At 32.0% G+C, this 27,120-nt stretch overlaps 2 protein-coding genes and 1 pseudogene across 2 annotated transcripts in view; 2 read left to right on the forward strand and 1 right to left on the reverse strand.

The window, feature by feature from the left end:
• The window catches only part of LOC126735830 (transmembrane protein 214), a 26,109-nt gene extending 8,076 nt beyond the window's left edge, over positions 1 to 18,033 (reverse strand). The window contains exons 1-5 of the mRNA XM_050439906.1: positions 17,764 to 18,033; positions 13,907 to 14,088; positions 13,034 to 13,201; positions 7,947 to 8,670; positions 7,683 to 7,822 (exon numbers count right to left, since the gene is read on the reverse strand). Coding sequence (XP_050295863.1) covers positions 7,683 to 7,822; positions 7,947 to 8,670; positions 13,034 to 13,201; positions 13,907 to 14,088; positions 17,764 to 17,905 — 1,356 coding nt within the window. The 5' untranslated portion in view covers positions 17,906 to 18,033. The remainder of the gene's footprint in view (positions 1 to 7,682; positions 7,823 to 7,946; positions 8,671 to 13,033; positions 13,202 to 13,906; positions 14,089 to 17,763) is intronic.
• A 695-nt stretch (positions 18,034 to 18,728) lies between these two features.
• Positions 18,729 to 25,383, forward strand: LOC126736758 (putative nuclease HARBI1; annotated as a pseudogene).
• LOC126736759 (uncharacterized) lies at positions 25,356 to 26,002 on the forward strand. Its single transcript, XM_050441290.1, has 2 exons — positions 25,356 to 25,630; positions 25,737 to 26,002. Exons 1-2 carry the CDS (start codon positions 25,483 to 25,485, stop codon positions 26,000 to 26,002), a joined length of 414 nt encoding a protein of 137 aa, XP_050297247.1. The 5' UTR covers positions 25,356 to 25,482.
• The last annotated feature ends 1,118 nt before the right edge of the window (positions 26,003 to 27,120 follow it).

Raw genomic sequence — 27,120 nt, forward strand, 5'->3', positions numbered from 1 at the left:
AAGGGTGCTGAACAAAAAACGTCCTTGCTACTGGCTTGAACTGCCTGTAGCCCTCTATCTTCTTAATTTCATCGGGTAATGATGTACTGTATATTTTGACACACATATAATAGGGACCCATTTCATACATGGTTGTTTTATGTCTAGGCACTGCAAAATCGAATCTATGTCTTGTCTTATTACTGTTAATATTTACATCACAATTTTTTTGAAAGAGATGTTCGTGTTTGGAGGCAAAACAGCATACTTTGTACAAGTAAAGAGAGTATATTGTCATAATTCACAATGCTCTCGAAAAGCGGATCCATACATTGTCCGTACATTCCTTTTTTGAATAACAAATGTTCTTTTTATTGACTGATTGCATGAGATCCCCAAAACATTATGCCATAGGCTATACGTGAATGTACATATGCATAATAAAACTGAATTATTGATTATTTACTGACAATGTTTTTGAAGTTGTAAATAGCAAAGTTTGCCGGCGTTATCTTTTTACATATTTCATCAACATGGCTTTGCCAATTATTGTGTAAAGTTAGACCCAAAAACTTAGTTTCGTCCGATTCATATACAAGAATTCCAACGATTTTTAGGGGCATATCATTATCAATTATTTTTAAAGCCTGCCTTTTGTTTTGAAAACGAATGGATTTTGTTTTGCTTGAATGCAGGACTAACTGATTTGGCTCACACCACTTTTGCATCTGTAAGGCTGTAGAGTTTGCAAGATCTAAGGCTATTTGACAGTTTTTGTGGGATATTACGCATGATTTATCATCGGCAAACTGGGCTAGTACTGTATATGGTACGCTGCTTATTGAAAGCGATACACAATAATATTTTGTTAATTAATAAAGAATAACCTGTAAATATGCCTCGAGGTATTACTTTGGCGTTATGTATAAAACAGTTGATAATATCAAAATATCAATCGGGTGTTAAGCAAGCAATCATTGCTAAGCAGTTAGGATTAAACCACTCAGTCGTTTCCAAAACCATAAAGTTACACCGCATTAGGAACTCATTAATAAGTCCACCTAAAACTGGTAGGCCTAGAAAAACGACGCCTAGAGTTGACAAGAAGATTAAATACTCAGCTCTTAAAAATCCATTTAACACAGCAGTGGATATAAAATCTCAACTAGACAATGTAAATATTAGTGTCCGTACAGTTCGAAGACGTTTAAGGGACAGTGGCTTGCCGGCAAGAAAACCATCCAAGAAACCCTTCATTTCGAAGAAGAATCGAACCGCCCGACTTCAATTTGCACATGACCATTTAAACTGGTCAGAAGCAAGATGGAATACAGTATTATTTTCGGATGAAAGTAAGTTTAATTTATTTTCATCTGATGGTATTTTATGGGTCAGGCGTCCTAAAAATAAAAGAGTTGATCCAAAGTATGCTTTGGGCACTATTAAGCATGAAGGGGGGAATGTACAAGTGTGGGGTTGTTTCTCTGGTATGGAAATGGGCCCCATTGTCAAAATTGATGGAATTATGGATCGGTTTAAATATTTAGAAATATTAACTGATAATATGTTGCCATATGCAGAGAAAAACATGCCATTGCAATGGAGGTTTCAACACGACAATGACCCGAAGCATACAGCTAAAATTATAAAAAAAATTTTGAGGACAAAAAAATAACTGTTGTTAAGTGGCCAGCTCAGAGTCCTGACCTTAATCTCATAGAGAATCTATGGGATTTAGTAGACAAAAAAATTCGTAAGGAACATCCCGAAAAATTTAAAAATGGAGACGAGTTGTTTGAAGCAGTTGAAGCTGCATGGCATTCTGTACCCAAGGAGACCTTAGGGAATCTGATTGGATCTATGAAAAGGAGATGCCTTGCAGTTATTAAAAATACGGGATATGCAACTAAATATTAATTTGTTGTTACTATATATTTTCTTTAAATGTGTTTCTCTATTTTTACATATGACTTTATAATAAGTAGAATTATATTGTTTATGTTTTATTTTTATTATCTAGTTTGGTGTAGTATTATAGAATAAAAAAATTTTAGTTAGCCTTAATAAAATAAATTTAAAAAAAAAAAAAAGTTTCTTTACTTTTGCTCGGTACTGTACGTCTATAAAACGCGATTGGAATGTATAATTAACAATACCGTTCTTGTCACCCTTAATCTCAACTGACTCATGCCTGTGGCTCAGAAATGACTTAATCCAATTAATTTCTTTGCTCTTTATTACCGCAGAAATCAGAACTTTGATAAGACGGTCATGATCCATCAAATTGAAGGCGTTGCTTAAGTCAAAATATATTCCCAAGGTTGTCATACCTGCGTCCAAGGCCTCAGTTAGTGCATTTATATGACTAAACAGTGCTGTTTCAGTCGACCTATTATTTAGGAAACTACGTTGCGTTGGACTAAAAAATTTATATATGGCACAACCCTATTTTTTTATATAAATGGAAATATTCCTTCTTGAAAAGACTGATTAATATACAGATTGGTAGACAAATTGCGGGAGTGACTTTCTTTAAAATGTTGCATGGTATCTCATCAATTCCTGCTGATTTCTTGGAACAAGTCTTATTATTTATATTGTAGACTTCATAGACATCTAGTGGTTCTATGACAAAATTTTGTTTGTTTTTAGTGAAAGGGGTTTGTACAGGGTTTTGAATTTTTTCTGGTGTAGGAAGATCACAAAAGTGTCCATTAAACCACTCACATAGCTCATTAGCATCAATGATTTGTTGGCCACTTATGTTTAATTCCAAGGAGGATGATTTATTAGCTTTGCCACTTCCTTTTTTTAAGATATTCCATACACATTTGTTTTTATTTTCAGAATTTTTGATTTGAGAGAGTCATAAAAAAATGTCTTATTATTTAGGATTTGGGCCTTATAGGTACTCCTTTCTTTTTTCAATAATTCAATAAATTTTTTGTTTATTTCAGCATTATTTGCATTTTTTTTTAACCAATGAAGATCTTTTATTTGTTCAGAAAGCCGCAATACCTTCTCATCCATCCACCTTTTTTTGGTATTTTTTATTAATTTTTAAAATTTTTTTTTGGGAAAGATAAGTTAAAGTAATGGATAGAGATATCAAAAAAATGATGTAAACATGTGATTTGTGCTGATATGGCGAAGAATGTCATTCCAGAGTTCTTTAGTTAGTAAGGAGGAGAAATATTCCGCATTTTCTGGTGAAAAAGATCTGAATACCCTCGCCTTTCCATCGCCATTCTCACAATCCCCAATAATAAAAAGGGTCAGTTCAATACATTTGTGATCTGATAATCCAGCATTGTAAATCTTTGTACTTTAATATAAATCTATATTAAAGTTTATAAAAAAGTTATCAATCACAGTTGCCGTTGTGTTGCAGTATCTTGTTGGGGAATTTATTAATGGTACAAAGTTATACGAGGAAAACACATCAATCAGGTTCTGCTTGGGCATACTATCCTGCATTAAATCAATATTAAAATCTCCCGCTATGATGACATTTGTGGATAATCGAAACAATCTTGTTAACAACCTTTCTAGTTTTGCGAAGAAGATATCAAGATTTGTATTTGGGCTGTGGTATACACTGACAATTATATATTTTGTTCTATTTATTGTAAAACCACTCACACAATATTCAAAGATCTTTGGGATGTTTTCAATCTTCGTAGAAATTGTTGACTGCTTTAGGTTATCCTAAAAAAGCAACATGGTTCCTCCACCACCAACACCATCACTGCGGCAATTCACAGATCCCATCTTGAAATTATCAATGTATACGTTTTCTACCTTATGCTCCTTCAGCCAGTGTTCACACAAATAGATACATCACTATATTGGTTCTGGTTAACTGTCTGTTCGAATTCATGTATCTTGGAACAAAGATGCATTATTTTAAGCTGATCTCTTTTAACTGAATTGACCATGTCCGGTTAAATTTCGTTTAAGCTGGAGCACTGACGTTTCGGTAGTAGATTTTTTAAGAGTTTAACCCGGAGAAACTTGGCTCTCGAAATAAGTAGTTGCCTACTTCAACACCACATGGCCAAAAAGCAGGATCAAGTTTTTCGTTTAGGACGATGTCGATAGCTACTTCAAACGAATTGAACGTTTTTTGTCTGTTAGCTATTTGTTCATATTATAGTATCGTTTAGCAGTATAAAGATACCAGTGTATATTAAGGAGAGTTATTATTGATATTTTTGATTTATATGAAAATTTACCAAGAAAATTGAATATTCTTTTACCTGAGCAACAAAAATGTGGATTTCATTTCTGGGGTTTGGTTTACTAAGAGCGGATGTCACAAAAACAACATTTTATTGGACAGGCAAAAAATAATAATTAAAGGTATATTATAAACCTGTGGCAATATATGGCGACGGACATGCGGCTTTTGTACTTGAAAAGAATAGATAGAAAGAAAAGTATAGGTCAGAAGTCTTATGAATTATTTTTTAAATACTGGTTATGATACATCTTCATTAAACAAGCGGAGTAAAGAAGCATTAATATAAAAAGGGCAATACTTAAGCATCTTCTTCTCCATCTTCGTCCTGACCATGAGGAAGATTTCTGTAATAGTCCCTTAAAGTCTCTGATGGCATTCATTGTAAAAGATCTTAAAGATGCCGATATTTCTGTGGTGAAATACGTTTCAAGTTGCTTAATAAGACTGGAGTGGTGTAGGGAAGAATTAAAGGCTTCCGCTTACTTGTTTGAAGACAGCATTGTCAAAGCTAATATTATAATTTACAATTCCTGGAAGTCTTTTTTAAACGGCAATTGAACAACTTTTGATAACAAAAATTCCTTGCCATTGCAATTCTTTTTTCTGGCGACGAGTACAGAAGCAGTAGATTTACCTAGGTCCTAGGCTTTCAAAGGACAGGAAATCTTTTAATTCCATTTCATAAACTACAAATGGTTTTTTGTGGCACGACATACGAATTAATTGCGCCCAGTCAGGAGTGTCACAGATATCCATGATTTTTGTGTGTCGTCTTTTATGTTCTATAATGGAATGCACCTTGGAATGTCCTTTCAAGAAAAGCTTGTGGTTTATAGTTTTGATGTGTGGACATTTATTTAAAACGTATATGTAGAAAAACAAAATGTTTGTGTTTCTATTTTGGCCAGCACAATTATTCGACCAAAATGTCACTTCGTCTACATATTCTGGCAATAAACTAGTATATAAACTAGCAGCAATTTCATTACTTCCTCTATTACCAGTCCTTTAATTCCATAGTGTGTTTGATCCACTGTCATAAAATAAATTGTAAAATTTAGTGTCCAGAGATTTAACTTATAAAAGCTTTGGGCATTTGTGAGACAAGGTTCGGTAAACACTTTTAATCCATTGTAAAGGGTGTTTTTTTTAGAGGCGGAGAACTTTAAATTGAAATTAAACACAAAATATTTTATTGATATGAACGAATTTGCTTTTATATTAAAGAATTTTTTTGGCATTAATATTTAAAAATGATTTCGGGCATGTGATTCCCCCCCACGGCTGGCGCGTACGTGGCGTAATCTAGAGGTCCGATTTTCACACACTCTTTCCAGTACTGCAGGAGGTATTTCGGCAATCACGCGTCGTATGTTGGCTTCCAAGTGCTCAAGTGTTTCGGGTTTTTCAGCGTAGACATGCGACTTAACATAGCCCCAAAGAAAATAATCTCAAATGGCGTCAAGTCGCACGAACGACTTGGCCAGTTTACAGGTCCATTCCTTGAAATTATTCGTTGCTCGAATGTCTCTTGCAGTAAATTAATTGTTTGGCGCGTTGTATGGCACGTGGCATCGTCCTGCTGAAATCACATTTCTGCAACGGCTTCCAATTGAGGCACAAAAAAATTGGTTATCATGTTTCTGTATCGCTCACCGTTTACTGTAACGTTCTGACCATCAGCATTTATGAAGACATAAGGACCAATGATTCCACCGGCCCATAAAGCGCACCAAACGGTTAGTTCTTCTGGATGTAACGGTTTTTCGCCAACAGGTCGTGGATTCTCATCCCCCCAAATTCGGCAATTCTGCTTGTTTACATAGCCATTTAACCAAAAGTGTGCTTCATCACTGAACAAAATTTTCATATAAAATCGTGGATCAACAGCAATCTTTTCTTTCGCCCATTCAGCTAATGTACGGCGCATGATGATCCTGGGGTTTCAACTCCTGGACAAGTTGAATTTTATATGCTCGCAATCCGAGATCTTTGCGCAAAATTTTCCATAAAGTGGATGGACATAAGTTCACTTCTTGAGAACGACGATGAATTGACACATTTGGATCATTATCAACACTATGCTGCACAGCAGCTATCGCTTGTTGCGTGCGCACTGTACGGCGTCTTACGGGATGCGTATTGTCGACTAGAGTAAAAGTATTGCGAAAACGATCGACAGTTTCTCGAATTAATCTCTCTGAAGGACGATTATGAGCACCATAAAACTCACGTAATTCCCGATGTGTTTCTCGAATAGAACCATGTCTTTCAAAATAAATTTGAACAATTTGTAAAAGGTTGCTTCGGCGTGAGTCTGTTCATGATGAATTTCCAAACCAAACTAATCTAAAAATAACCCAGAACTGTCAGGTCGGCTGTCATAAAAAACAGTGTTGCCAAATGAAAGTTTTCCGCCTCTAAAAAAAAAACACCCTTTACAAACTCTTTCCTTGGAACATTCTGATCTAGATATAATCTTATCTTCTTGCTTAAGTTTATACCTTTGTTCTGATTCATTATGATGCAAGTTCTTTTTTTTTAAATAATTTCTTTTTCATCCAATAACTGTCTTGGAAATGTATAGCAATTATAGCTACCCAAAGCTTAGATTAACAATATATGAAAAAAATGCGTACTACTCATGCTTCAAATTTTACAATAATATCCCCTTTGAATATGGAAAAACTGAATTGATTTAAAAAAAATTGGTATTCAATTAGTAAGATAGTTAAAATGATTTTATTGTATTTATGACTATTACTTTTTATGTTATGTAACATAATTCTCAAGCAATAAATTAATATTAAGGATTTGTTATTTGATAAACAATATATAATTGCAATAATAACAAATGTATCTAATATTTATTGCAATAAAAATTTAATTATTAACGCATAATTAATGGATGCCTCATAATTTAATAGGTGTGTTTAATACTTTCCAGTATTTTAATGTGATTCAATAAAAGAAAAGCCATATAAAGTAATCCTATATTTATTGAGTTTTAAATTAAATTCCAAATTTAAAAATGGCGGATGGTTGCCATCTTGAAGAAATGATTGAATGGGACACGTGACCATTTTAAAGATAAAATCGAATACTTTACCTGCTGTCTTAGGAAATAAGTTCCTCTTTATTCAAAATTTAAAATATGCAGTTTTTTAGTCATTTAGTTGGTAATTTTACGTAATTGTTACTTCAAGTTATCATCATATTTATACTAGTTTGTGTGCATTTTAACAAAAAATAAATTAATAAACACTCTTAATAACTTCTTTTTTTGTATTCATATAACATCATAAATATCTACTTTAACCATTCACATTACACAAAAAGGAGAATGTTTAGGATATAACTGAGGGAAGAACGATTTTTATTACAATTACTTACCAGTTGGGGTTACCGCATAATCATCATAGATTAACTGTAACGCAAATAACATTAAAGCAATACTCACCTTAAGAGCAAACATAGCTTCTTTCAACCCTTCATCCTTCCTCCTTTTTTGGGACAACTCTTCGTTTATCGCCGAAAAGTGCGCTAATAATTCTTTAAAGTCTTTTTTAAGATTAGGCTTAAGGCTATCACGATTATCACCTACAAAATGTACAATTCAAGAGACTATTTTTACTGCTTTACGGGGAAAAAGTTGCATTTTCTTCCCGGTAGAGCTATTATTATGTTCTTGTCATTCCTAAATAGGTACTTGACTATTTCTTACTCATATAACGCAGCAAAACAGCACTGGCCAATAAATTCTTAGAGTAAACCTTATTCCAAACAGCTAAAGTAGATTGGTCCTTGTTAAATATATCTATTAAAATATCACATAAGGCATTTTGATATGACACATTGGTGGTAGCGTTGATTTTCTTAAGCAAAACCTCCACATAACTATTATATCTCTCCTTTTTGTTGCTGAATAGCAGCTTTTTCAATTTCGGCACGTTTTTAACCAAATCCTTTTGTAAAGCAGCAGGGAGGTTTTTTTTACTTGAAAATGCAGTATCTAAGATAAGTAGGTACTGTTCCTTGGTAAGTTGTGTTTCAAAGTCTTGGTTGGTTAACTGCACCAGATACTTTAGAACGTATTGCGAGTAACTTTTCATTTCTAAGAGGGGCAACATGAGGTCTTCGAATACTTTTAATCCACATTGAAGATCCTTGTTTCCCACATGTCCCACCGACCATAAAATAGATAAGGCAACATTGGCTCGGTTTTGGTAAGAGTTTCTCAGAGAAACGTGTTTTGTGAGGTTTTCGGTGACGAGTTTAGGCTCACTTAAGGCAATTTGTTGCAAGAAAAACCGATATCCTACCGCCGAAAGCCCCTTACTGAGATCGGTCACCATGGAAGTTAAAGCGATGTCGAAGTAAAGTTGTGCGTTGCTTTTTCCCGCTTCTTTTATTGCTTTTTCAATGGTAGATTTTAATGGTGAAGGCACCTAATTAAAAAAAGTTTATAGTTAAAATAATTTATGTGATAATAAGTGTTTTTCAATGAATAGAAGTACCAGACAGAAGATTTAGGGCAAGTAAGTATTCAATTGCTAAAGTTTGTAAAAATATATTCATGCTGGAAGGGATATAGTGCATTTTTATAGAGGGCATTAACACAATGATAAAAATAAAATAAGTAAATGTCTGCATTATACATTACTCTCACAAATATCTCAAGCTCATTGCAGCCTTTTTAGACCCATCTTAAATATTTCTTACAATCTTAAATATTTTACAAAAAACTATACTGGAAAAGATGGTTAAAGGTGTTAAGTAAGACTCTTGAATATTACTGATTTTTAACTAATAATTGTGGATGAATGAAAAGGAACATTGTAGAGAAAAGTTTGGTATTACAAATGATAAAGGGATGTGTTTTAAGAATGGTCAAACATGGAACAGTTAATATTACATATTCAATGAATGGGTCTTTTTTGCATTACAAATGTCACTATAGGAACTTGTACTTCACCAGATTGCAATGCTAATCAAAGATGAATCAATAATAAACAAATTTACCAATCTGTGAGCCAAGCACCTGAGCACCAATCCTATATACAAATTATTAGGTAATAATGCACAGTATATAAATACAATAGACATAAATGACACCTAGATACAGAGGTATCTGTGTGTGTCACATGATTCAAAACAATACTTCAACTTAAATATATATAAAATATTCTCTCTACAAAGAAATACGGTAAAAATTGGTTTTACCAACGCGGGATTAGTTAGTATGGGTATCTAATAATTACATAATATAATACTGAATTTATAATGTATAGGTATATCACACAGAACTAAGTTAATAATATAAAATGCATATATAATGAGCTCTAGAGATTGGCCCTTGATCACATTTTAGATAATATTCATTATATGTAGATCATTATATCTATCCTACAAAAACCAAGAAATTAACTGGAAAAAATTGATATTAAATAAAGTATATGTTAGCTCACAAATTTTGTTTTATTTATTTTAATATAATTAGTAACTAAGACATACGTAACTTTTTTAAAAATTTTACTTGCTTAATTTCATTTGGCAATAAGTTATAAAATTTGGGGCCCAAGAAAAATATTGTTTGCTGACTTAATGTTCGGTTTACTTTAGGTAGGAGTATATTTTTATTTAAATTGCACCTCGTTTGATGATGATGATTGGTAATTGTTTGTTTAGAATGATGTTTATGTATATAGGAACATGTTGCAATAACAATTGTCTAAATATCACTTATTTCACCTTTAAACAATTCATTAGTTAAAAACAATCTGGGTTTTTTAAACATTATTTTTATGATTGAATTCTGTACAATTTTAAGTGCACCAATACTGTTTTCGTAAGCTGCGCCCCAGAGCAATATTCCATATCTTAGTAATGGTTCAATTAAAGCCTTATATATCAAAATCAGTATTTTTCTTGAAAGAATTTCTCTAAGAATATAAAAATTATGGATTAGTGCTCCAATTTTTTTTTTTTTTAAATATATTACATGATGATCCCATTTTAAGTTTTTATCTTCAGTGGTGGCCAACTAATTAGAAACGATTTTAAAAAAATACTTTATTCAATGTTTCAGTTCTTTAAAATAAATTAAAACAAACTTGTTGTAAAATTTTGATTGTTCATCACAACAGCAATATATAATTTATTTATAGACATTCCACTAAGAAATTTGTAAGGAATGCAGAATATAAACAAAATTTATAGATAACACAGTTGGCCATCTACTTAAAAACGACGAAAATAAACGCGCGTATAGTTCATTTCAAACCTTTGTACTGGTAACAATTTATGTTTTTTGTATCTACAAGCCTTGTCTTTGTGTCTTCCACAGTTTAAAATGGGTAGAAAAAAAAATTGTGATCCATCAATGCATAAAATAATTATGACGCTAAGGGAAAGAGGCTGGACTTATAGTAAAATAGTTGACCACCTAAAATGTTCAAAAAAAATGGTTTTCTATGCACTCAAACACATAAAAGAACATAAAACGTACGAAAATATTCCACGCAAGAGAAGATCTAAAAAAACCAGCCAACGAACTGATGAAACTATTGTTCGAATGGCTAAAATGAATCCATTTTTAACCTCCAACCAGATTAAAGAAGAACTTTCTCCAGCTATCGCGATATCATCACGAACTATAAGACGACGACTTAATGAGGTCAACCTATATGGACGAGTATCCCGCAAGAAACCACTGCTAAATAAGAAAAATCGCCAGGCTAGATTAAAATTCGTTAAGGTCCATATTAATTGGACCATAAAAGAGTGGAAAAAAGTATTATGGTCTGATGAGACAAAAATAAATCGCATTGGTAGTGATGGTAGAATATTTGTGAGAAGACCAAGGTGTGCGGAAAATAATCCGAAGTATACAACCAACACAGTCAAATATGGAGGTGGAAATATAAAATTATGGGGATGTTTTTCGTGGCGTGGTGTTGGTCCATTAGTGAAAATTGACGGTATTCTTGACCAAGAAAAATATAAAGATATTATGGAGAACCAGATGTTGCCGTTTGCTGATGAAACTTTGCCGGTGTCTTGGGTTTTGCAACAAGACAATGATCCCAAGCATACGGCTAAGTCTGTAAAAAAATGGTTTGACGATAACCATGTTGGTGTACTTGATTGGCCCTCATGTAGTCCGGATCTCAATCCCATTGAGAATCTTTGGAGAGACCTGAAAAAACTTTTAGAAAATAAAAATATTAAAAACCTTAAAGATCTGGCGGAAGAAGCAGAGCAGGCGTGGAAATCGATACCACTAGCGAGATGTCAACATCTGGTGGAGTCAATGCCCAGGAGATGTAGAGCTGTCATTGAAAATAAGGGATTTGCTACAAAATTTGCTATTGATTTATTTAGGGTTTAGAGTTCTTATTTTGTTTTTTTAAATTGATAATTCTTTCGTTTCTAATTAGTTGTCCAATTCAATATTTGTATAAAAAATTAACTTTTTTTAAAAAGTATATATGTGAAGACAAATCCACTAAATTTATGGTAATATTAAAGGTAAATGTTACGACAATGGGCGAGAAATTTAAGAATAAACAATTTTATTTACAAAAGATTTATGATTTTTATTAATTTATTCACACTATTTCTAATTAGTTGGCCACCACTGTATGTATACACCTAAATATTTAATTGAATCAACCTGTTCAATAGAATTTTCTATATTGTTGACTTTAATATTTTGGAAATCTGGTGTACCAGTGTCCTTTATAGAAAATGTAATGAACTTTGATTTTTTGATATTTGGAGTGAGTTTAAAGGTGTCTAAAAATTTTTTTATTAAGGCCAGACCATGTTGAAACTTTGATTTAACATCTTCCCATGTGTCCTCATAGAAAACCACAGAAGTTCCCACGTAAGTCTATCTCATTTATACCATTCATCTAGATATTAAACAGTATGGGTCCCAGCACATGTTCTTTGTCTATAAAAATTAATTAAATTATTAATTTACATAGATGTATATATTTACATTAGCCAGGCTTGCTAGGGGTCAAAGTCAATTGCCAAGACCATGATTTTACCTTCTACCTCCAAGATCCTCCAAAAATTTTATTTGACACAGAGAAGGTGGATACTTGGTCTGTCATTTATATAAATAAAAAATAGCAGAGGAGAGTGATCCTGATGATCCAACTGGCAGAATTGAAAAAAACCAATCTAAACCATAACCTTTAGTTCATCATTTAGGATTACAATGTAGAGCATGACTAGTTGATAATCAGTGCACTATTGCCCTCGCAAAATCTGAAATTGCACTTGTTGAGGATATTGTTTGATAGCAGGAAGGTGAGCATTTACTTTTTTACCTTTATACAATCATAAAGAAATTATTAAGAAATATGACTGCAAACAAAATGTTTTAATTTGTTCAGCGACGTTTCGATCTTTATTGGATCTTTGTTAGGCTAAAAACAATTAATTTAAATGGTAAATGGAATATGATATAGTTCAAGACACTATGCAGAAAAATATCAATTAAATGGTTAATGTCATTATTACAACTGAAAATAGCTACCTTTATTTACATTTATTTTAAAAATATGTATTATGAAAATCAGAGTAGCAGAGAGTAGTGGTAGAGTAGTGAGAATCACAATGCTACAAAACTTTTTCTATCTCTCACTTTGTAATAAAATGCTGTAAATACTGAACTACATATTGCTATTTTCTTTGGCCCAATGAAGATGTAATATGTATGTAGAAGAAGTAGTTTTATTTTGCCCTAAACTTGCCATCTGGTACTTCTAAAACATTAACTTAAATATCAACACTTACCACGCTGAGAGGGTAACCAATTGGCTTGTTTGAAAACACTGGATCCTGAATTTCCAAAGGAAGTTTTTGATTTAAAAACTGTGTAAGTTCTTTCAGCCACACTATGGGTGCATCAGGGAATGATAGTTTTGATTTTTCAAATATTTGTACAAACTCATCAGTGTTTATCTAAAAATTAAGCAAAAACAGGTTTAGAGTAAAATTATAATTATTCCTAATCTCTACAGTTTTCATACTTTTGTAAACCTGATTAAAAGACTTAAATAATTAATTTTTTGTTTCTTCAATATTTTACAAATATTAGAGCAAACAATGCAAATGTTTGGCTTTGACATTGTTATATTCAATTTGGTTTTCACAATTTTTTGTTAATAAAGATGCATTTGAATTTGGATGTAGTTTCTTCAGAAGCCAATGGTAGGCTTTATTAATTAAAAATAATTTAGACTTATAAAAAATAATAACTATGGATCTAGTTTCTGTACATGAAAAAATAAATTTGATTTATTTGCAGAGGTACATATTTTAAAGTCTAGAGCAAAGTGACAATATTGTAACTAATTAATTAAATAAAGTGTACAGATTTGTATACATACTTCAGTTTCTGTTAATATTAACATATAGCTGAAGAAGAAATATTATCCTTAAGTATACTAATTTGAAATCCCTCTGGATATCCACCTATAGTATCCAAAATGATATTGAAAAGGGTGTTATTTGTAGTATTCATTGGATATAAGAAATGTCTAATCTTATTGAGGGTTTAATGTTAGTTTGTAATATCTGTTTGTCCATCTTTCAAAAATTCTCATGTAAATATTGTGCCTTTTAGTAGTACTAAAATAAATAATAAATTAGACAAATTCTACTTACTGCTAATAAACCGGCTTCAATTGATTTTGGTGGTTTTGGCTTAGGGGTCTCCGAAGGACCCTTATTATTGCTTTTCTTCTCAGGCTTCTTGGTTTCATTCACTTTTTGTTTTTCTACTACCGGTTTGTTTTCTTTGTTCGCCTGTTTTCCGGAATAGAGATTTTGTACTTGCGACTTTGGTACTGGAAAAAAAAGGCAACATTATATCATTCATAAAAATATTCTGCCCATCACTACTTATATTCTATTTATTTATAACAGATTACAATTATAAAAGTAATATTAAATAATATCAAGCAGATTGAAAGATAATAATGAATAAATCTTGCAATTAGATCACATTCAAAAACTTAAAATAAATATTTTCATTATATCATCACTTAATTATTTACTATATATTTAATTGATTTTCAAAATATAATAGGCCATCAAAAATTCTTTTAAATTTACAATACAGTATACTCGCGGTAACGTGAACTTGAACAACTCATAAATGTGAACACCAATATTTTTCTATGTTAATTCTATAGTGTGAACAAACCCATATTTCGATAATGTGAATTTTCAGAAATCTTTAGTAATCCTGTGTAGACTTGTCTAGGCTTGTTAGTAGTGTTGTAAAATGCTCGAGAATTTATTTTTCGAGCACGTTCCTCGAGCATGAACGAGCACGAACGAGAATTTTCAGCACATACGAGCATAAATAAAAAAAATGCAAAGGAAACATATTAGGAAAATATCTGAAATTAAAAATGTTTGTGTTTATTTATGTTCTATTTATTAAGTTAAACTTTCAAACAACCTATTTAGGAACCGTCCTTTCCCTTTTCGCGCTCGCTTGATTTTAAATCACTCAGAATTTCCGTTAAATCAAATTCAGACTCGTCAGACTCAGAAGAATCATCTTCAATGGTATTAATTTCAGCCCCAGATTTGGTAGTAAGTTTTATTTTTTTTTTTATTTCGGTTCCATTAAATTGGTAGAGGTGTTTGGCTGGCCGGTATTTGAGCTTATACTTTGACTCTTTAACGCTATGGGAACGTTCACATTTTTGGGGAACGTTCGGATTCATGCTCATTCGTCCTCTTGAGAATAAACGTCACGAAAAAAGTCGTGAACGTTCGCGAACGTTCTTCGAGAATAAACGGGAACGTTCCATTGCTCACAGCACTACTTGTTAATGGATATTGGGTTTACGCATTTGAAACGTTGTTTGGTCACTTAGTTGATGTTTATTAGATAAGAGAGAGTGTCGCATCTTGCGCAGTGTTTAAAATGGTTTAAATTAATAAGAAGTGTTTAACTCTTTATGAGAAATCAAAAATTTTGGAAGAGCACAAAAATGGTATGAGTGTTACTGCACTAGCAAAGAAATATCAAATTCAACTATTTGTGCAATTAAAAATAAAGAAGAAAAAATCTAAAAGTTGTTGGAGAGAGTTTAAGACCTAATAAAATAAGAAAAATGCACTTTAAAAAGTGCAGAAAACCCCAAGATGGAAACTTTGCTATATAAATGGTTTACCAAACAGCATGAATGAAATTTGCCAGTTACAGGTGATATGCTTTTCTAGGCTCTAGATTTACATAGAAAATTAAAACTCAACAATAAATTTAATGCAAGCGACGGATGGCTTTAAAAATTTAAATGGCGATATGGTATAAGGCTGCTTAAAATTGCAGGTGAAAAGTTGTCCTCGCAGCCTCACCTTGTAAATCCCTTTATTGAAGGCTTAAGAAAAAAGATGAAGCAGCTTAATCTTAGTGAAGATCTTAGGGAAGTTATTGCCAGATAAAACCTATGTTGCAATTTTTGAAAAAACGGCGCCTGGTCTAAAAATAGCTAAACAAAGAATTACTCTTTTGGGGTGCACAAATGCTACAGGATCACACAAACTAACGCATTTAGTACTAGGAAAAGCAAAATCACTCAGATGTTTTAAAGGATTTGATAATCCAGTCATCTATAAAAGCACTAAAAATGCCTGGATGACGCAGGAAATTTTTAAAAATTGGTTTTTTAAGCATTTTGTTCCAGAAGTGAAAGTTTTGTTTGCTTTTTAATTTTTTTAAGACTAAATGGGTTTTTAGGTTAAATCATTTTTACAAAGCAAAAATCTTCCTTTAAAAGCCATTCTCCTGTTAGACAATGCCCCTTCGCATCCACCGGCAGAAGAATTAAAAACTTCTGATGGACACATTTTTGTTGTCTACATGCCCCCAAATGTTACACCATTAATTCAACCATTAGACCAAAATGTTTTGCGAATAACCAAACTATTTTACAGAAAAGGCCTATTAAGTTCAATTGTATCAAAGGGTCAAGGAGTAGCTGAGGCCCTAAAAGTTTTAACTTTAAGAGATGCTATTATGCAATTGGCATTATTGCATATGGCCTGGCAAAAAATAGAGCCTTCAGTAAGTATTCTTCAGTAGAGCCTTGGAGGAGGATGATCTACCTTTAGCTTGACTAAAAGAGATGTGGGAAAATGATGTTAGAGCAGCTGCAGTTAATGAAACCATTACATTACTTCAAACAATTGAACAGATATTATTTAGTACTAGTTACTCCTTTTAATTTTCGATTTTTGGAAATTAAAAGAAGAAAGTCTGTAATAGTCTTAGAATTTCATTGAGATATGATTGTTTTTAGATTGATTATAATCCCAAAGACATTGAGCAATGGAATATAGACGCAGTGGAGGAAAATCTCGATAGCAATGATTCAGAAGATAGTGACTGTGAGATATTAACTTTTGAAGAAAAAAAAGTTATGCATTTGGAGGCTCTTGAAAATTGTCACACAATGGGCCAATCAAAACTATGTCGACATAAAGGACATTATTACACTAAAAGGTTTAGAAAAAAAGGCTGTAGCCTTAAACCTGTCGCAAAAAAAAAACGAAAACAAAACAAAAAATACATCTTTTTTTAAATAAAACTTTTGTATAATGCTTAAAACTGTAATAAATAAATTTATAAATAAATACAAACATAAATAAAGTAGAATGTAGTTCTCTTTTATTTTAATTTTACCTATTTTTAATATAATCTCCATAATGTGAACATTTCAGTAATGCAAACTAAGTCAAAATTTTTTGAGTTCACATTAACGTGAGCCTACTGTACTTGCATATCTGAATTACAGAGCAGAATAATATGCATAGCTGGTTCTGTGAAAATGTACAAAAAATGAAGTAAAATGATGTCTTCTATTCCTTGCTGAAAAGTTGCACAATTTTAATCTAGGACAAACCCTGAGATCTTCAAAAAGAGGCAAATTGAGTTGACTTTCTATTTCTTCATAGTTGTAATCCACTATGATCTAGTTACGTTTATAGGAACAAACTCACAAGAATTTAAACTAAATGCTTTCTACCAAGGAGATCAAATTACTGACACATACCCTAACTAAGGAACAATAAATATTTATAATTGTTCACAGAAAAATTCTTGCAGCTCGTAACTATACAGCCTAGTATCTTTGATGTAACTCTTATAATATGTTATAATAATAGATAAGTTTTCATTGAAAACAACATCTATCATTGATTGGAAACATATTACATTTACTATCTATAATATATGAAATAAAATCTTACTCGGGAAGTTATAATCTCATATTTGAAAATGAAGAAAATTAGTCCATAGTAAATGGATATAAAACATAGTAAATCTGATCCTATTTGTAATTTGGAAAAAAGGTTTAAGGTTTAAAAACAAAATTAGAGCTGCCATTAATTATATCTCTAATTTGAATTGTATTCCATATGGGGCTCGGATAATATTCGGCCACATATTCTGAGCTTTATGTAAAGTGCCTTATAATTAATAACATAGTATCCATATAACTTACAAACTTCATCAATTCTAACTCCATTTAGAATGTTCGTTTTCTTGGGTTTCCCTTCGTTGGTTTGTTTACCCGCAGTTTTCGAAACGGGCAGTTTGCTTTTGCGGTCGTTTTTGCCTCGTACTACTTCCCACTGGCCGGACATTTTTCCTAATTAACAAATGGGTAGTTAGGTGAAATTAATTATTAATCTTTTTTCGAAAACAGTGAAAAGACTCTGAAAAGTTCAAAAAAAGTTAAAACATAACCTAGAAATTGGTTGATGACGTGACGTGAGTTGTTTTGTTATTTGTTCCACGTCATATAGCGAAACGCCAACGGTAAGAGAAATTGCAGTACCGGACTTTAATTATATAATTTTTGGTAATGTCTTACAAACAACAGTATAACATATTATTATTAACATTTATTTGTTTATTTATTTACGACATTGACATTTTAGAATGAATAGACTAATTATAGAATACATATATGTAAAAATAATTGACAAAAATCATGCAATCACTATTAAAGTTTAAGCTATCTAGAGTATACCTATTTAAACGTATATCACAATAATTTATAAAAATTACATCACAATACTACCTGCTTTACTGACTTCTTAAAGGGGGGTTTACACGATGCCAGTGACTTGAACAAGTTACTAGAATCCAGTACCAAAAGCAAGTGCTTTGGAAGATAGTTCTTGTCTACATGATGCCAGTCATTTGATCAAGTAACTTGCATAAAATCCATTTTATCAAGTTTTTGTAGTGTAGGTTACAGGCAAGAATTAAAAACGTTAAATTTAAATGATGAGTGCGAAGCAGAAGGAATATGTGTTACTTAAAAGAAGCTTAATATTAGGTGTTAAAGTACTGATAGAGGAGTTAATTGACATTGTTCAGAGTGAATTAACAACAAATCCCAAGAAAAGAATTTGGGTTAGAAAATGGCTGGCAAGGAGAAGCACGCATGGTGCATCTAACATGCTTTTAAAGGAACTTGCCATCGAAGAGGTTCAAGAATACAGAAACTGTATGAGAATGTCTCCTGCTTCCTTTGACGTTCTTCTGAAAAAAATATCGCCAGCTATACAGCGATCTGACACCACAATGAGAATGGCTTTACCTGCCAGAACAAAATTAGAAATTACTCTGTCATATTTAGCTACTGGAAATAGTTACTGAAATTTGCAGCAGCAATTCCGTGTTTCCCGGCCTGCAATTTCCAAGTTTATTCCAGAAGTATGCGATGCCATATACGATACATTGGAGGATTTTATACAGGTAAATAATGTCGTATTCCTTTTTTTATAAAATTAAAATCATAGTTTTCAACAGTAAAAAAATAATTATTCATATATCATATTATTCAATTAAACGTAAAATAACACATTATTCTTTAAACTGAAATCTAAATATTAAGTATGAATGAAAATAAAGTATATGATTCTAACCCCAATTATCAGTATCTAGATCAAAAGCGGATCTATATGCTTCGGAAAGAATATTGCTTGTATTGTTATTTGCCGGTGGTAGGGATGTGTTGGGTGATTCTGGAGAAATCAAGGTTTCACCTGATTCCGGGATCGGCAAAGTACTAAATGCACTGGTGCATCTGGAAGAACCTAATGAGGTGCTTATACCTTCTATATTTGACACTCTGGAACGAGTCAAAATTTGCTGAATTTCAGCTTGAGCCGTGACGGCCGCTAAAAGGGGCAACTTATTTAATTGTGCAGCTACGCTCTTCCCGAAAATATCGAATTCATTTTCAGATGATTCCGTAGATTGTAGATCTCGAATAGACGTCGTTAAAGAATTTAAGTCTTTGATGCAACCAGCAACTTCTTTAATCTTGGACTTCGCTGCCTTATGGCGTTTTGGAGTAGGTTCATTAGCTCCACTAACATTCGCTTTTATTACCTCTGCTGCTAATGGTACTTCTTCGTGTGTTGCCTCTTCAACTTCATCTTCTACTTGTAATGTATTCGATCCATTATATGTTTCTGAAGCCTAGAAAATATCTCATATTCACACTTTTGGCATAATAAGAAATTATTTAGTATTTTTTATTTTAGGCACCAAAAAGTAACAAAGAATGGAAAGCTATCGAAAGTGATTTCAACCATAGATGGAATTTTCCAGGATGTTATGGTGCCATTGATGGAAAACACATACTTATTCGAGCTCCTGAGAATTGTGGCAGTAACTTTTTCAACTATAAGGGACAAAACAGTATTATTTTGATGGCAATTGTAGACGGAAATTACAATTTTATATACATTGATGTTGGCTACAATGGAAGAGCCTCAGATGGAGGAGTTTTTGCGCAGTGTTCTATTTTTGCTGCTTTAGAAAAAAATATATTACCGGATGGTGGATTTCTTGTTGGAGACGACGCTTTTCCGTTAAAGCATTATTTACTTAAACCATATTCAAAGAATGCACTTACTGTTGATGAAAAAATCTTCAATTATAGATTGTCTCGTGCAAGAAGAATTGTGGAAAATGGTTTTGGTATTTTAGTGTCTAGATTTCGAGTTTTTGAGAAACCCATAGCTTGTGGACTATCATCAGTGGATAAAATAGTCAGAACATGTTGTGCCCTACATAACTGGCTTAGATGCACTACTGTAAATGAATATTTGCCAAAGGGATCCGTTGACGAAGAAGATATCGATCAAGGTAGAATTATTCTTGGAAGTTGGAGGTCAGAAGTAGCTGGTTTGCCATCAGTTTCACGTATCGGAAGTAATCATTCTTCACAATTTGCAAGAAATTTAAGGGATAAATATAAACACTATTTTATGACTACAGGGGCCGTTTCATGGCAGAAACGAATGATTTTTTAATTTCATTTTAATATATTTTGTATTCAATTACTAATATAGGTACATATAATAAAAAATATATAGTAGCTTCTTACTTACCAAATTACTGCATGTTACCCTTCTCTTATCCATTGTTTGTAAAAACATATGCATAACTGAAAACCACTTCATTTTTGGTTTATATATTTCATCGGCTCCGGCCCCAGAGCTTTGCGATTTCTTAATTTTTGCTACCTCTTGTACATACGTCGACCTTAGAGTTTTTATTTTGTTTTTTACATCTATTGGGCCAAAATTCTCGATTTCCATTGTTTCCACAATTCTTTTTATAGCCGATTCACGGGCTTGTTTATTTCTATAGATTACCAACTGTGTATTCCAAAGGCACTCTTCCTCCCTATATAATTCTACAAACTTTACTGTGATATCTTCAGTCCATTTTGCGCACATCTTGAATAATAATAACACCTACACTTTAAAACAATTACTAAAACTACGTACTGATTTATTTACTAAAATCGAACGCTGGAATCATCGTGTCTACACAGGTTTAGTTAAGAGGATAGTGGGAGTGGGGGTAACCACTTGCTCCAGTAAATAGAAATGCTTTCTATTCACTGTACTGGAATCGTTACTAAAATCCAGTGCTGGATTTTAGTAACTTGTTTAAGTCACTGGCATCGTGTAAACCCCCCTTAAGACTAACCTCTGAAGTATTGAAATAATCTCAGATATGTTGCATAGTATTTACATCTCTTAACGTTCTTGAAATTTTTATCGTATTGGGCGCTTTTTAGAATTCACCGGTTGACCCGGCATTAACCAAGGCGTTTCAGAATTAACCCGGTACAAAAAATTTTACGTTTCAAAATGAACCCTTAGTCTCCCATGACCTTCAAATTGTTTATAACATTTACCAGCTGATGGTACTTTAAAGTCCCATGTTTATAAAAGCCCATAAAACCTCTTTACATGTAAAAATTCAGTTAGCAGCTGACCGTGACAGTGCGTGGTGTGATAAATTTGGTATGTATTTTTCTAGTTTTTTATTAGAAATTTTAATTTTTAAAGTTATTTATGCTAAAATTCCTGTTTTGTTTATGTTAAAAGAGTATACTAGAATCAGCGCCGTAGCAACAACATAACGGGCCTGGGTTCGAGACTATATTCGCGGGCCCCTAAAGAGATACTAACCTTCATCTCTCCATAAATCGACGGCTTAAGGAAAGAAAAAATTAAAAGGCTATTACATGTTAACTAAAATTTTTTGAAATTAATATTAAGACAAAAATACTAATAACAATAGTTACGGAAAAATATAAAAATATTAAAAACATATGTACATAATTATAAGAAACATTTACAAAAGGATACAAATACAAAGTTAATATAGAAGAAATACAACCATTAAAAAGTTACTTTTCGAGATTTAGCAGTCGCAAATGATTTAATAATTTCCTTTAAATCTATAGAGCGAGCAACTTTATTTTCAATGGACAGCATTGCCAAAGAAGATAATCGATTTTGATTCATCGAATTCCTTAAATATATTTTGATTAATTTTAATTTTGAGAACGATCGTTCTGCCGATGCAACCATTACAGGAATTGTCAGATATCGGAAGCATAATGTTATTATTTCAGTAAAGCTACTACTAGACGAATAATTGTCAACCAGGATAAATTTAAGCAAATCTTTAACTGACCTAATATTTTTAAGTTCTTCAGAAAAACATGTTCGAAATGCTAATAATTGATTAGAAAGTATATCTGATATATCATCTTGATATATTTCACGAATATTTTCAGCCATTTGGTATATTACTGTGTCACTAGAATTTAATAGAACTTCTGTATCCAAAATATTGAAGTTAGTAGATATTTGTTGTAAACTAACTGTTCTACATTGTAACTGACTAATAATAATGTCCAGCGTTTTATAAAAAACTTAAACTCTAAAGATATCTTCCGCAGTTTGAAAAACAAAGTCATTTGCAGATTCATCAAAAAAAACGTCTACGTTTAGAAATTCGTTTTTGGCCAAACTCTGGACTTATACCCCATTTACTCGCCGTGGCTTGAGCTTCTTCTTTTACATTTAGAAACTCATTTCGAAGATTAGATATGTCATTTGTAACGTTTTTTAGGAGTTTACTCGATTTTTGTATATCTTGCTGCTCATTTTGCAAGTTTTGATGCTGCTTCTATGCTATTTAAAATTCTAGATTGCAAAATAATTAGAAATACTGTTTCAAAGTTTAGCAATGTAGTTTTATATCCTTTAGAGTCGTCAATTTCAGTTTTATTATTTGATGTTAAAATAATTTTTGACAAGGCCATGCTGTTAAGGCTAAGTCAAGATACCTAAATCTTAAGGCTTTTATAGGATCATTTCGTGAAGACCAACGGGTTGCTGATAGTTTTTTAAGCTTTAAATTCGACTCGCTCTTACATGAATCAAGCAACGCCCATCTTTTAATACTGTGGGCAAAAAAAAACATACAAGCTTTGCACTAAATCAAAAAAATTTGTAATTTTCTCTACATTATTTACAGAATCGTTCAAAACCAAGATTATTAAGATTAATAAGATTATGCTCAGCACAGTGTAAAAAAGGATCATTTTTCGCCACTTTTAAAATTCTAGATTGAACCCCATTATACATACCGCTCATATTTGCGGCACCATCGTAACCTTGACCACGCAATTTCTTTAAGTTGCTAATTTCATTAATTGCATTTATAATTTCATTGGTAAGATTTTCCGATGTCTGATTTTCAATTGGAATAAAACCCATAAATGACTCTTTAATAACAAGATCTACTAACTTCTTATTTTGATCATATTAAACAGAAACATATCGAAAAATAAGACTAAGCTGATCAATTTTAGATATATCCTGGGTAGTATCTATAATTATTGAAAAAAAAGGATTTATTATTTCATTTTGTATTTGCGGACTTAAATAAGTAGTTGACATTTTCGAATGATTCTCTAATAAATTTTTTAAAACTTGATCATAGAAAGTAACTTTATAATGGACAAAAACACTCCTGGATTGCTTGAATTTAAGTTTTCATTTGTACCTCGAAATGGCATATTTGTTGTCGCCAAAGTAAGAGTTACATCAATAATTCGCTCTAGTATTTTCCTCCATTTATTAATCTCCTGATGAAACAAATATTCTTGGGCTTTGTCTATTGTTTTATTATTTTTTCATTTATCAAAAATAGCACAACAATTATTATGCTCATCATTTGCTTCGTGTCTCTTTATGATACGGTTTAAGTGATTCCAGTCACTAAAACCATAAATCAATTGATCGGGTTTTTGTAAGTTACAGAATAACCAACATGGTTGACAGTAACATTTATTTAGTTTCAGTGAATAACATAGCCACCATCTTTCTGTTTTAATGCCAGATTTAGATATTTCTGAATAATAAAATGAGGAAAAACTTCTATTGTTTGCATCCTTGGGAAATAGTCCTCGTGGACGACAAGGTTCGTTATCAATAATAAATCTTTTTTCTTGGATTGGTAAAGCTTCGCCAAAATTAGCTTTGTCCGTAGGAAAATTTACCTATAAATATTATTTTTTATACCTAGTTTTAGGGTTAGAGCTAAATCTAGATTCTAAAATAAAGAGATGTGGAACGGAACAAATGGATATGGAACAGCGAACGAATAAAAAAATTTAATACAAATTACCAAAAAAAAAAAATTATAATTTATTCGTGATCTAATTTTAATATAGGTTTTTTACAATCTGATTATAAAATGCGATTTTAATAAAAACAGAAATATTTTATGTAAAACCTACGGGACGTTAGTGTTACAGATCCATTTGTCAGACTATGCACCTACTTACATTAATATCTGGTTCATCAGTGATAAGTATCTCTGATTCGAGTTCATCTTTATTAGTTGAGCATTCAGTTAGGTCGGAAATTTCGGTATTTGCCTTAAGTTCAATTTCAGGTACAAGAATATTTTCACCTAAAAAAAAATTAAAATAAACGATTATGTTATGATTGTTAAACCACATAACATTCATATTAGGCATAACCATTGATTTTAATTTCTTTTACCAACATTCCTTCTTATTTTTAATATTAAATTAATATGTATGTATGTACATAAATATGTAAAAAATGCGTAAAAAAAAACAAAGTAAAATAACATACTTAATGTCAGGAAAGGCTAAGTCGTCAGATTGATTTTTTGTAGAAACCCTATAATAGGTAGTTGTTTTGAGAGGCCCGTTTGATACTTTAAAAGTTATGGCTTACTCTAAGGAATGAATCGTTGTGCTGATGAGAGACTTTTGATAGTATGATACTTCAATAATTTTGTTTGTAAACTGTTCTAGCCAGGCGGCATTAGGTTAATAAAAGATAGAGAGTTTTTAAGAACACTTGTAATATTTGGCCGGCCTAATATAAATAATTATGTTTCGAGACCTAAGAAGTGAGATATTGAAAATTTGTAGAATACTTACCACTAAGAGATTGACTCACAATCGTAGACGTAAAGGGTGTAGCAATCTCACCAGTAACAAAATTGTAAGACTACACATCGATTCTAAACACATCGATGTAAGAATTTTAGCTGAGTTTTGGATTTTTATGTTTTTTATGTGGTTTGTTAGATTATATAAGTTCACAATATATTATTGAGTTTTAGTTTAAATTTACATCCTTCGTTTATTTATTTATTATTATGTTTATTAGCTGGCTACGGGCCCTTGAGAGTGGCGGGCCTGATTCCACCGAACCCGTGGAACCATTGTAGCTACGGCGCTGACTAGAATAATATTTATACAATTTTTATTAAATAACACCACGTTCAGAGTGGTACTTATAAGTACCGTTGGGATAAATAACGTTGCACAAGACAGTATACAAAAATGGCAAAGAAAAACTTTTATACAAAAAAGTTGTCTGACTCAGAATTGCTGGAGATTATAGAGGATGAAGATTTTTATTTAGATGAATATTTTCCATCTTTTAATGATCCTGACACTAATATGGAGGATTTTGATGCGGTTGAAGAAGGTATGTGTAATGTGTATACTTAAAGTTTATTGGTGTCTAGATACTTATATCCATGTATATATTATTTATATTTACATAATATATATTTATACTAATGTATTTTTAGGTCCATTAGCAGATGTATTTTCCAGTGACAATTCTGATAATCAAGCCGAAGAAATTTTAGAAGATACAAATAAGGTGATGAATAGTGAACAAAAAGAAGTTACAGAACAGATAGAGAGTGAAATCAATCTAGAAAATATAAATGACAATGAAACTGAAGGTGATCAAGAGGAAAACGACAAAAATGTCGAATCAACAATACAAAGAAAATGGGAAAGAAGATTAGCAACAGCCCCTGATTTGTCAGAATATAATCAATCAGCATGAATTAATGAAAACGAGTTTATTGAATGTGATACGGCTCTTGGCATTTTTCTAAAATTATTAGGTTGTAGAAAAAATTGTTTTTCAGTCAAACCTTTATGCTGTGCAAAAAGGGAAGTCATTAAATTTAACAGAAAATGAATTTTTGTGCTTTCTTGGAATAAATTTCTTGATGGGCTACCATCAACTGCCTAGCCTATCATGTTACTGGAATACTAGTAGAGATCTCCATGTTGCTTTGGTAAGTGAGGCAATGTCAAGAAACCGCTTTCAAGAAATATTATCTTTCTTGCATGTTAATGACAACAGCCTTTTATCTAAGGAAAACAAAGATAAAGTGTACAAAGTCAGACCATTATTCAAAATTTTGAATAATCAATTTAAATTTCTTTATTATGGAAGTCGGGAGTTATCATTGGATGAATCTATTGTTAAATTTAAGGGGAGGAGCGTGCTAAAGTAATAGTATAACCCCATGAAACCAGTCAAACGTGGATATAAGCTTTGGTACTTGTCAGATCAATATGGATTTATTAAAAAATTTGACATATACCAGGGAAAAAATGAGATAATAGAGACAAAATATAAAACCACACTTTGGGTGAGAGGGTAGTTTTACATATGACCGAGGAGGAAAGAGGTAAAAAAAAGTTGGTTTACTTCGATAACTATTACACCACGATAAAGTTGTTGGAAATCTTACGTGGTCAAGATATATTTGCGTGTGGTACAATTAGAAATAATAGGAAAGGATTACCCAAAAATATGAAGTCTGATAAGATGTTGGAACGAGGGGCAGCAGATATGATGGTATCTAACACCGATATGACATATTTTAAATGGAAGGATAATCGTGTTGTCCGTGCGGCCTCAAATTTTCATGGCACAGAAGAAACCATCATACAGAGAAAAGATAAAACTGGAAAAAAATGTGACATAACTGCACCATGTGCAATAAAGTATTATAACAAATATATGGGAGGGGTTGATCATGCAGATCGATTGCGGTACTGTTATTCAATTGACATACGATCAAAAAAATGGTGGCACCGTTTATTTTGGGCTATGTTTGAAATTACATTTGTTAACAGCTACAATGTATCCAAGCACTTTAGATTTAG

This window comes from Anthonomus grandis, chromosome 5 (genome assembly GCF_022605725.1).
Source record: "Anthonomus grandis grandis chromosome 5, icAntGran1.3, whole genome shotgun sequence".
NCBI classification, from domain to species: Eukaryota; Metazoa; Arthropoda; class Insecta; order Coleoptera; family Curculionidae; genus Anthonomus; species Anthonomus grandis.

Coding starts and splice junctions, on each gene's coding strand:
- LOC126736759 (XM_050441290.1), top strand. CDS start 25,483: ATGGCAAAGAAAAACTTTTATACAAAAAAGTTGTCTGACTCAGAATTG. Junction 25,631..25,736: donor TTTTGATGCGGTTGAAGAAG/GTATGTGTAATG, acceptor ATGTATTTTTAG/GTCCATTAGCAGATGTATTT.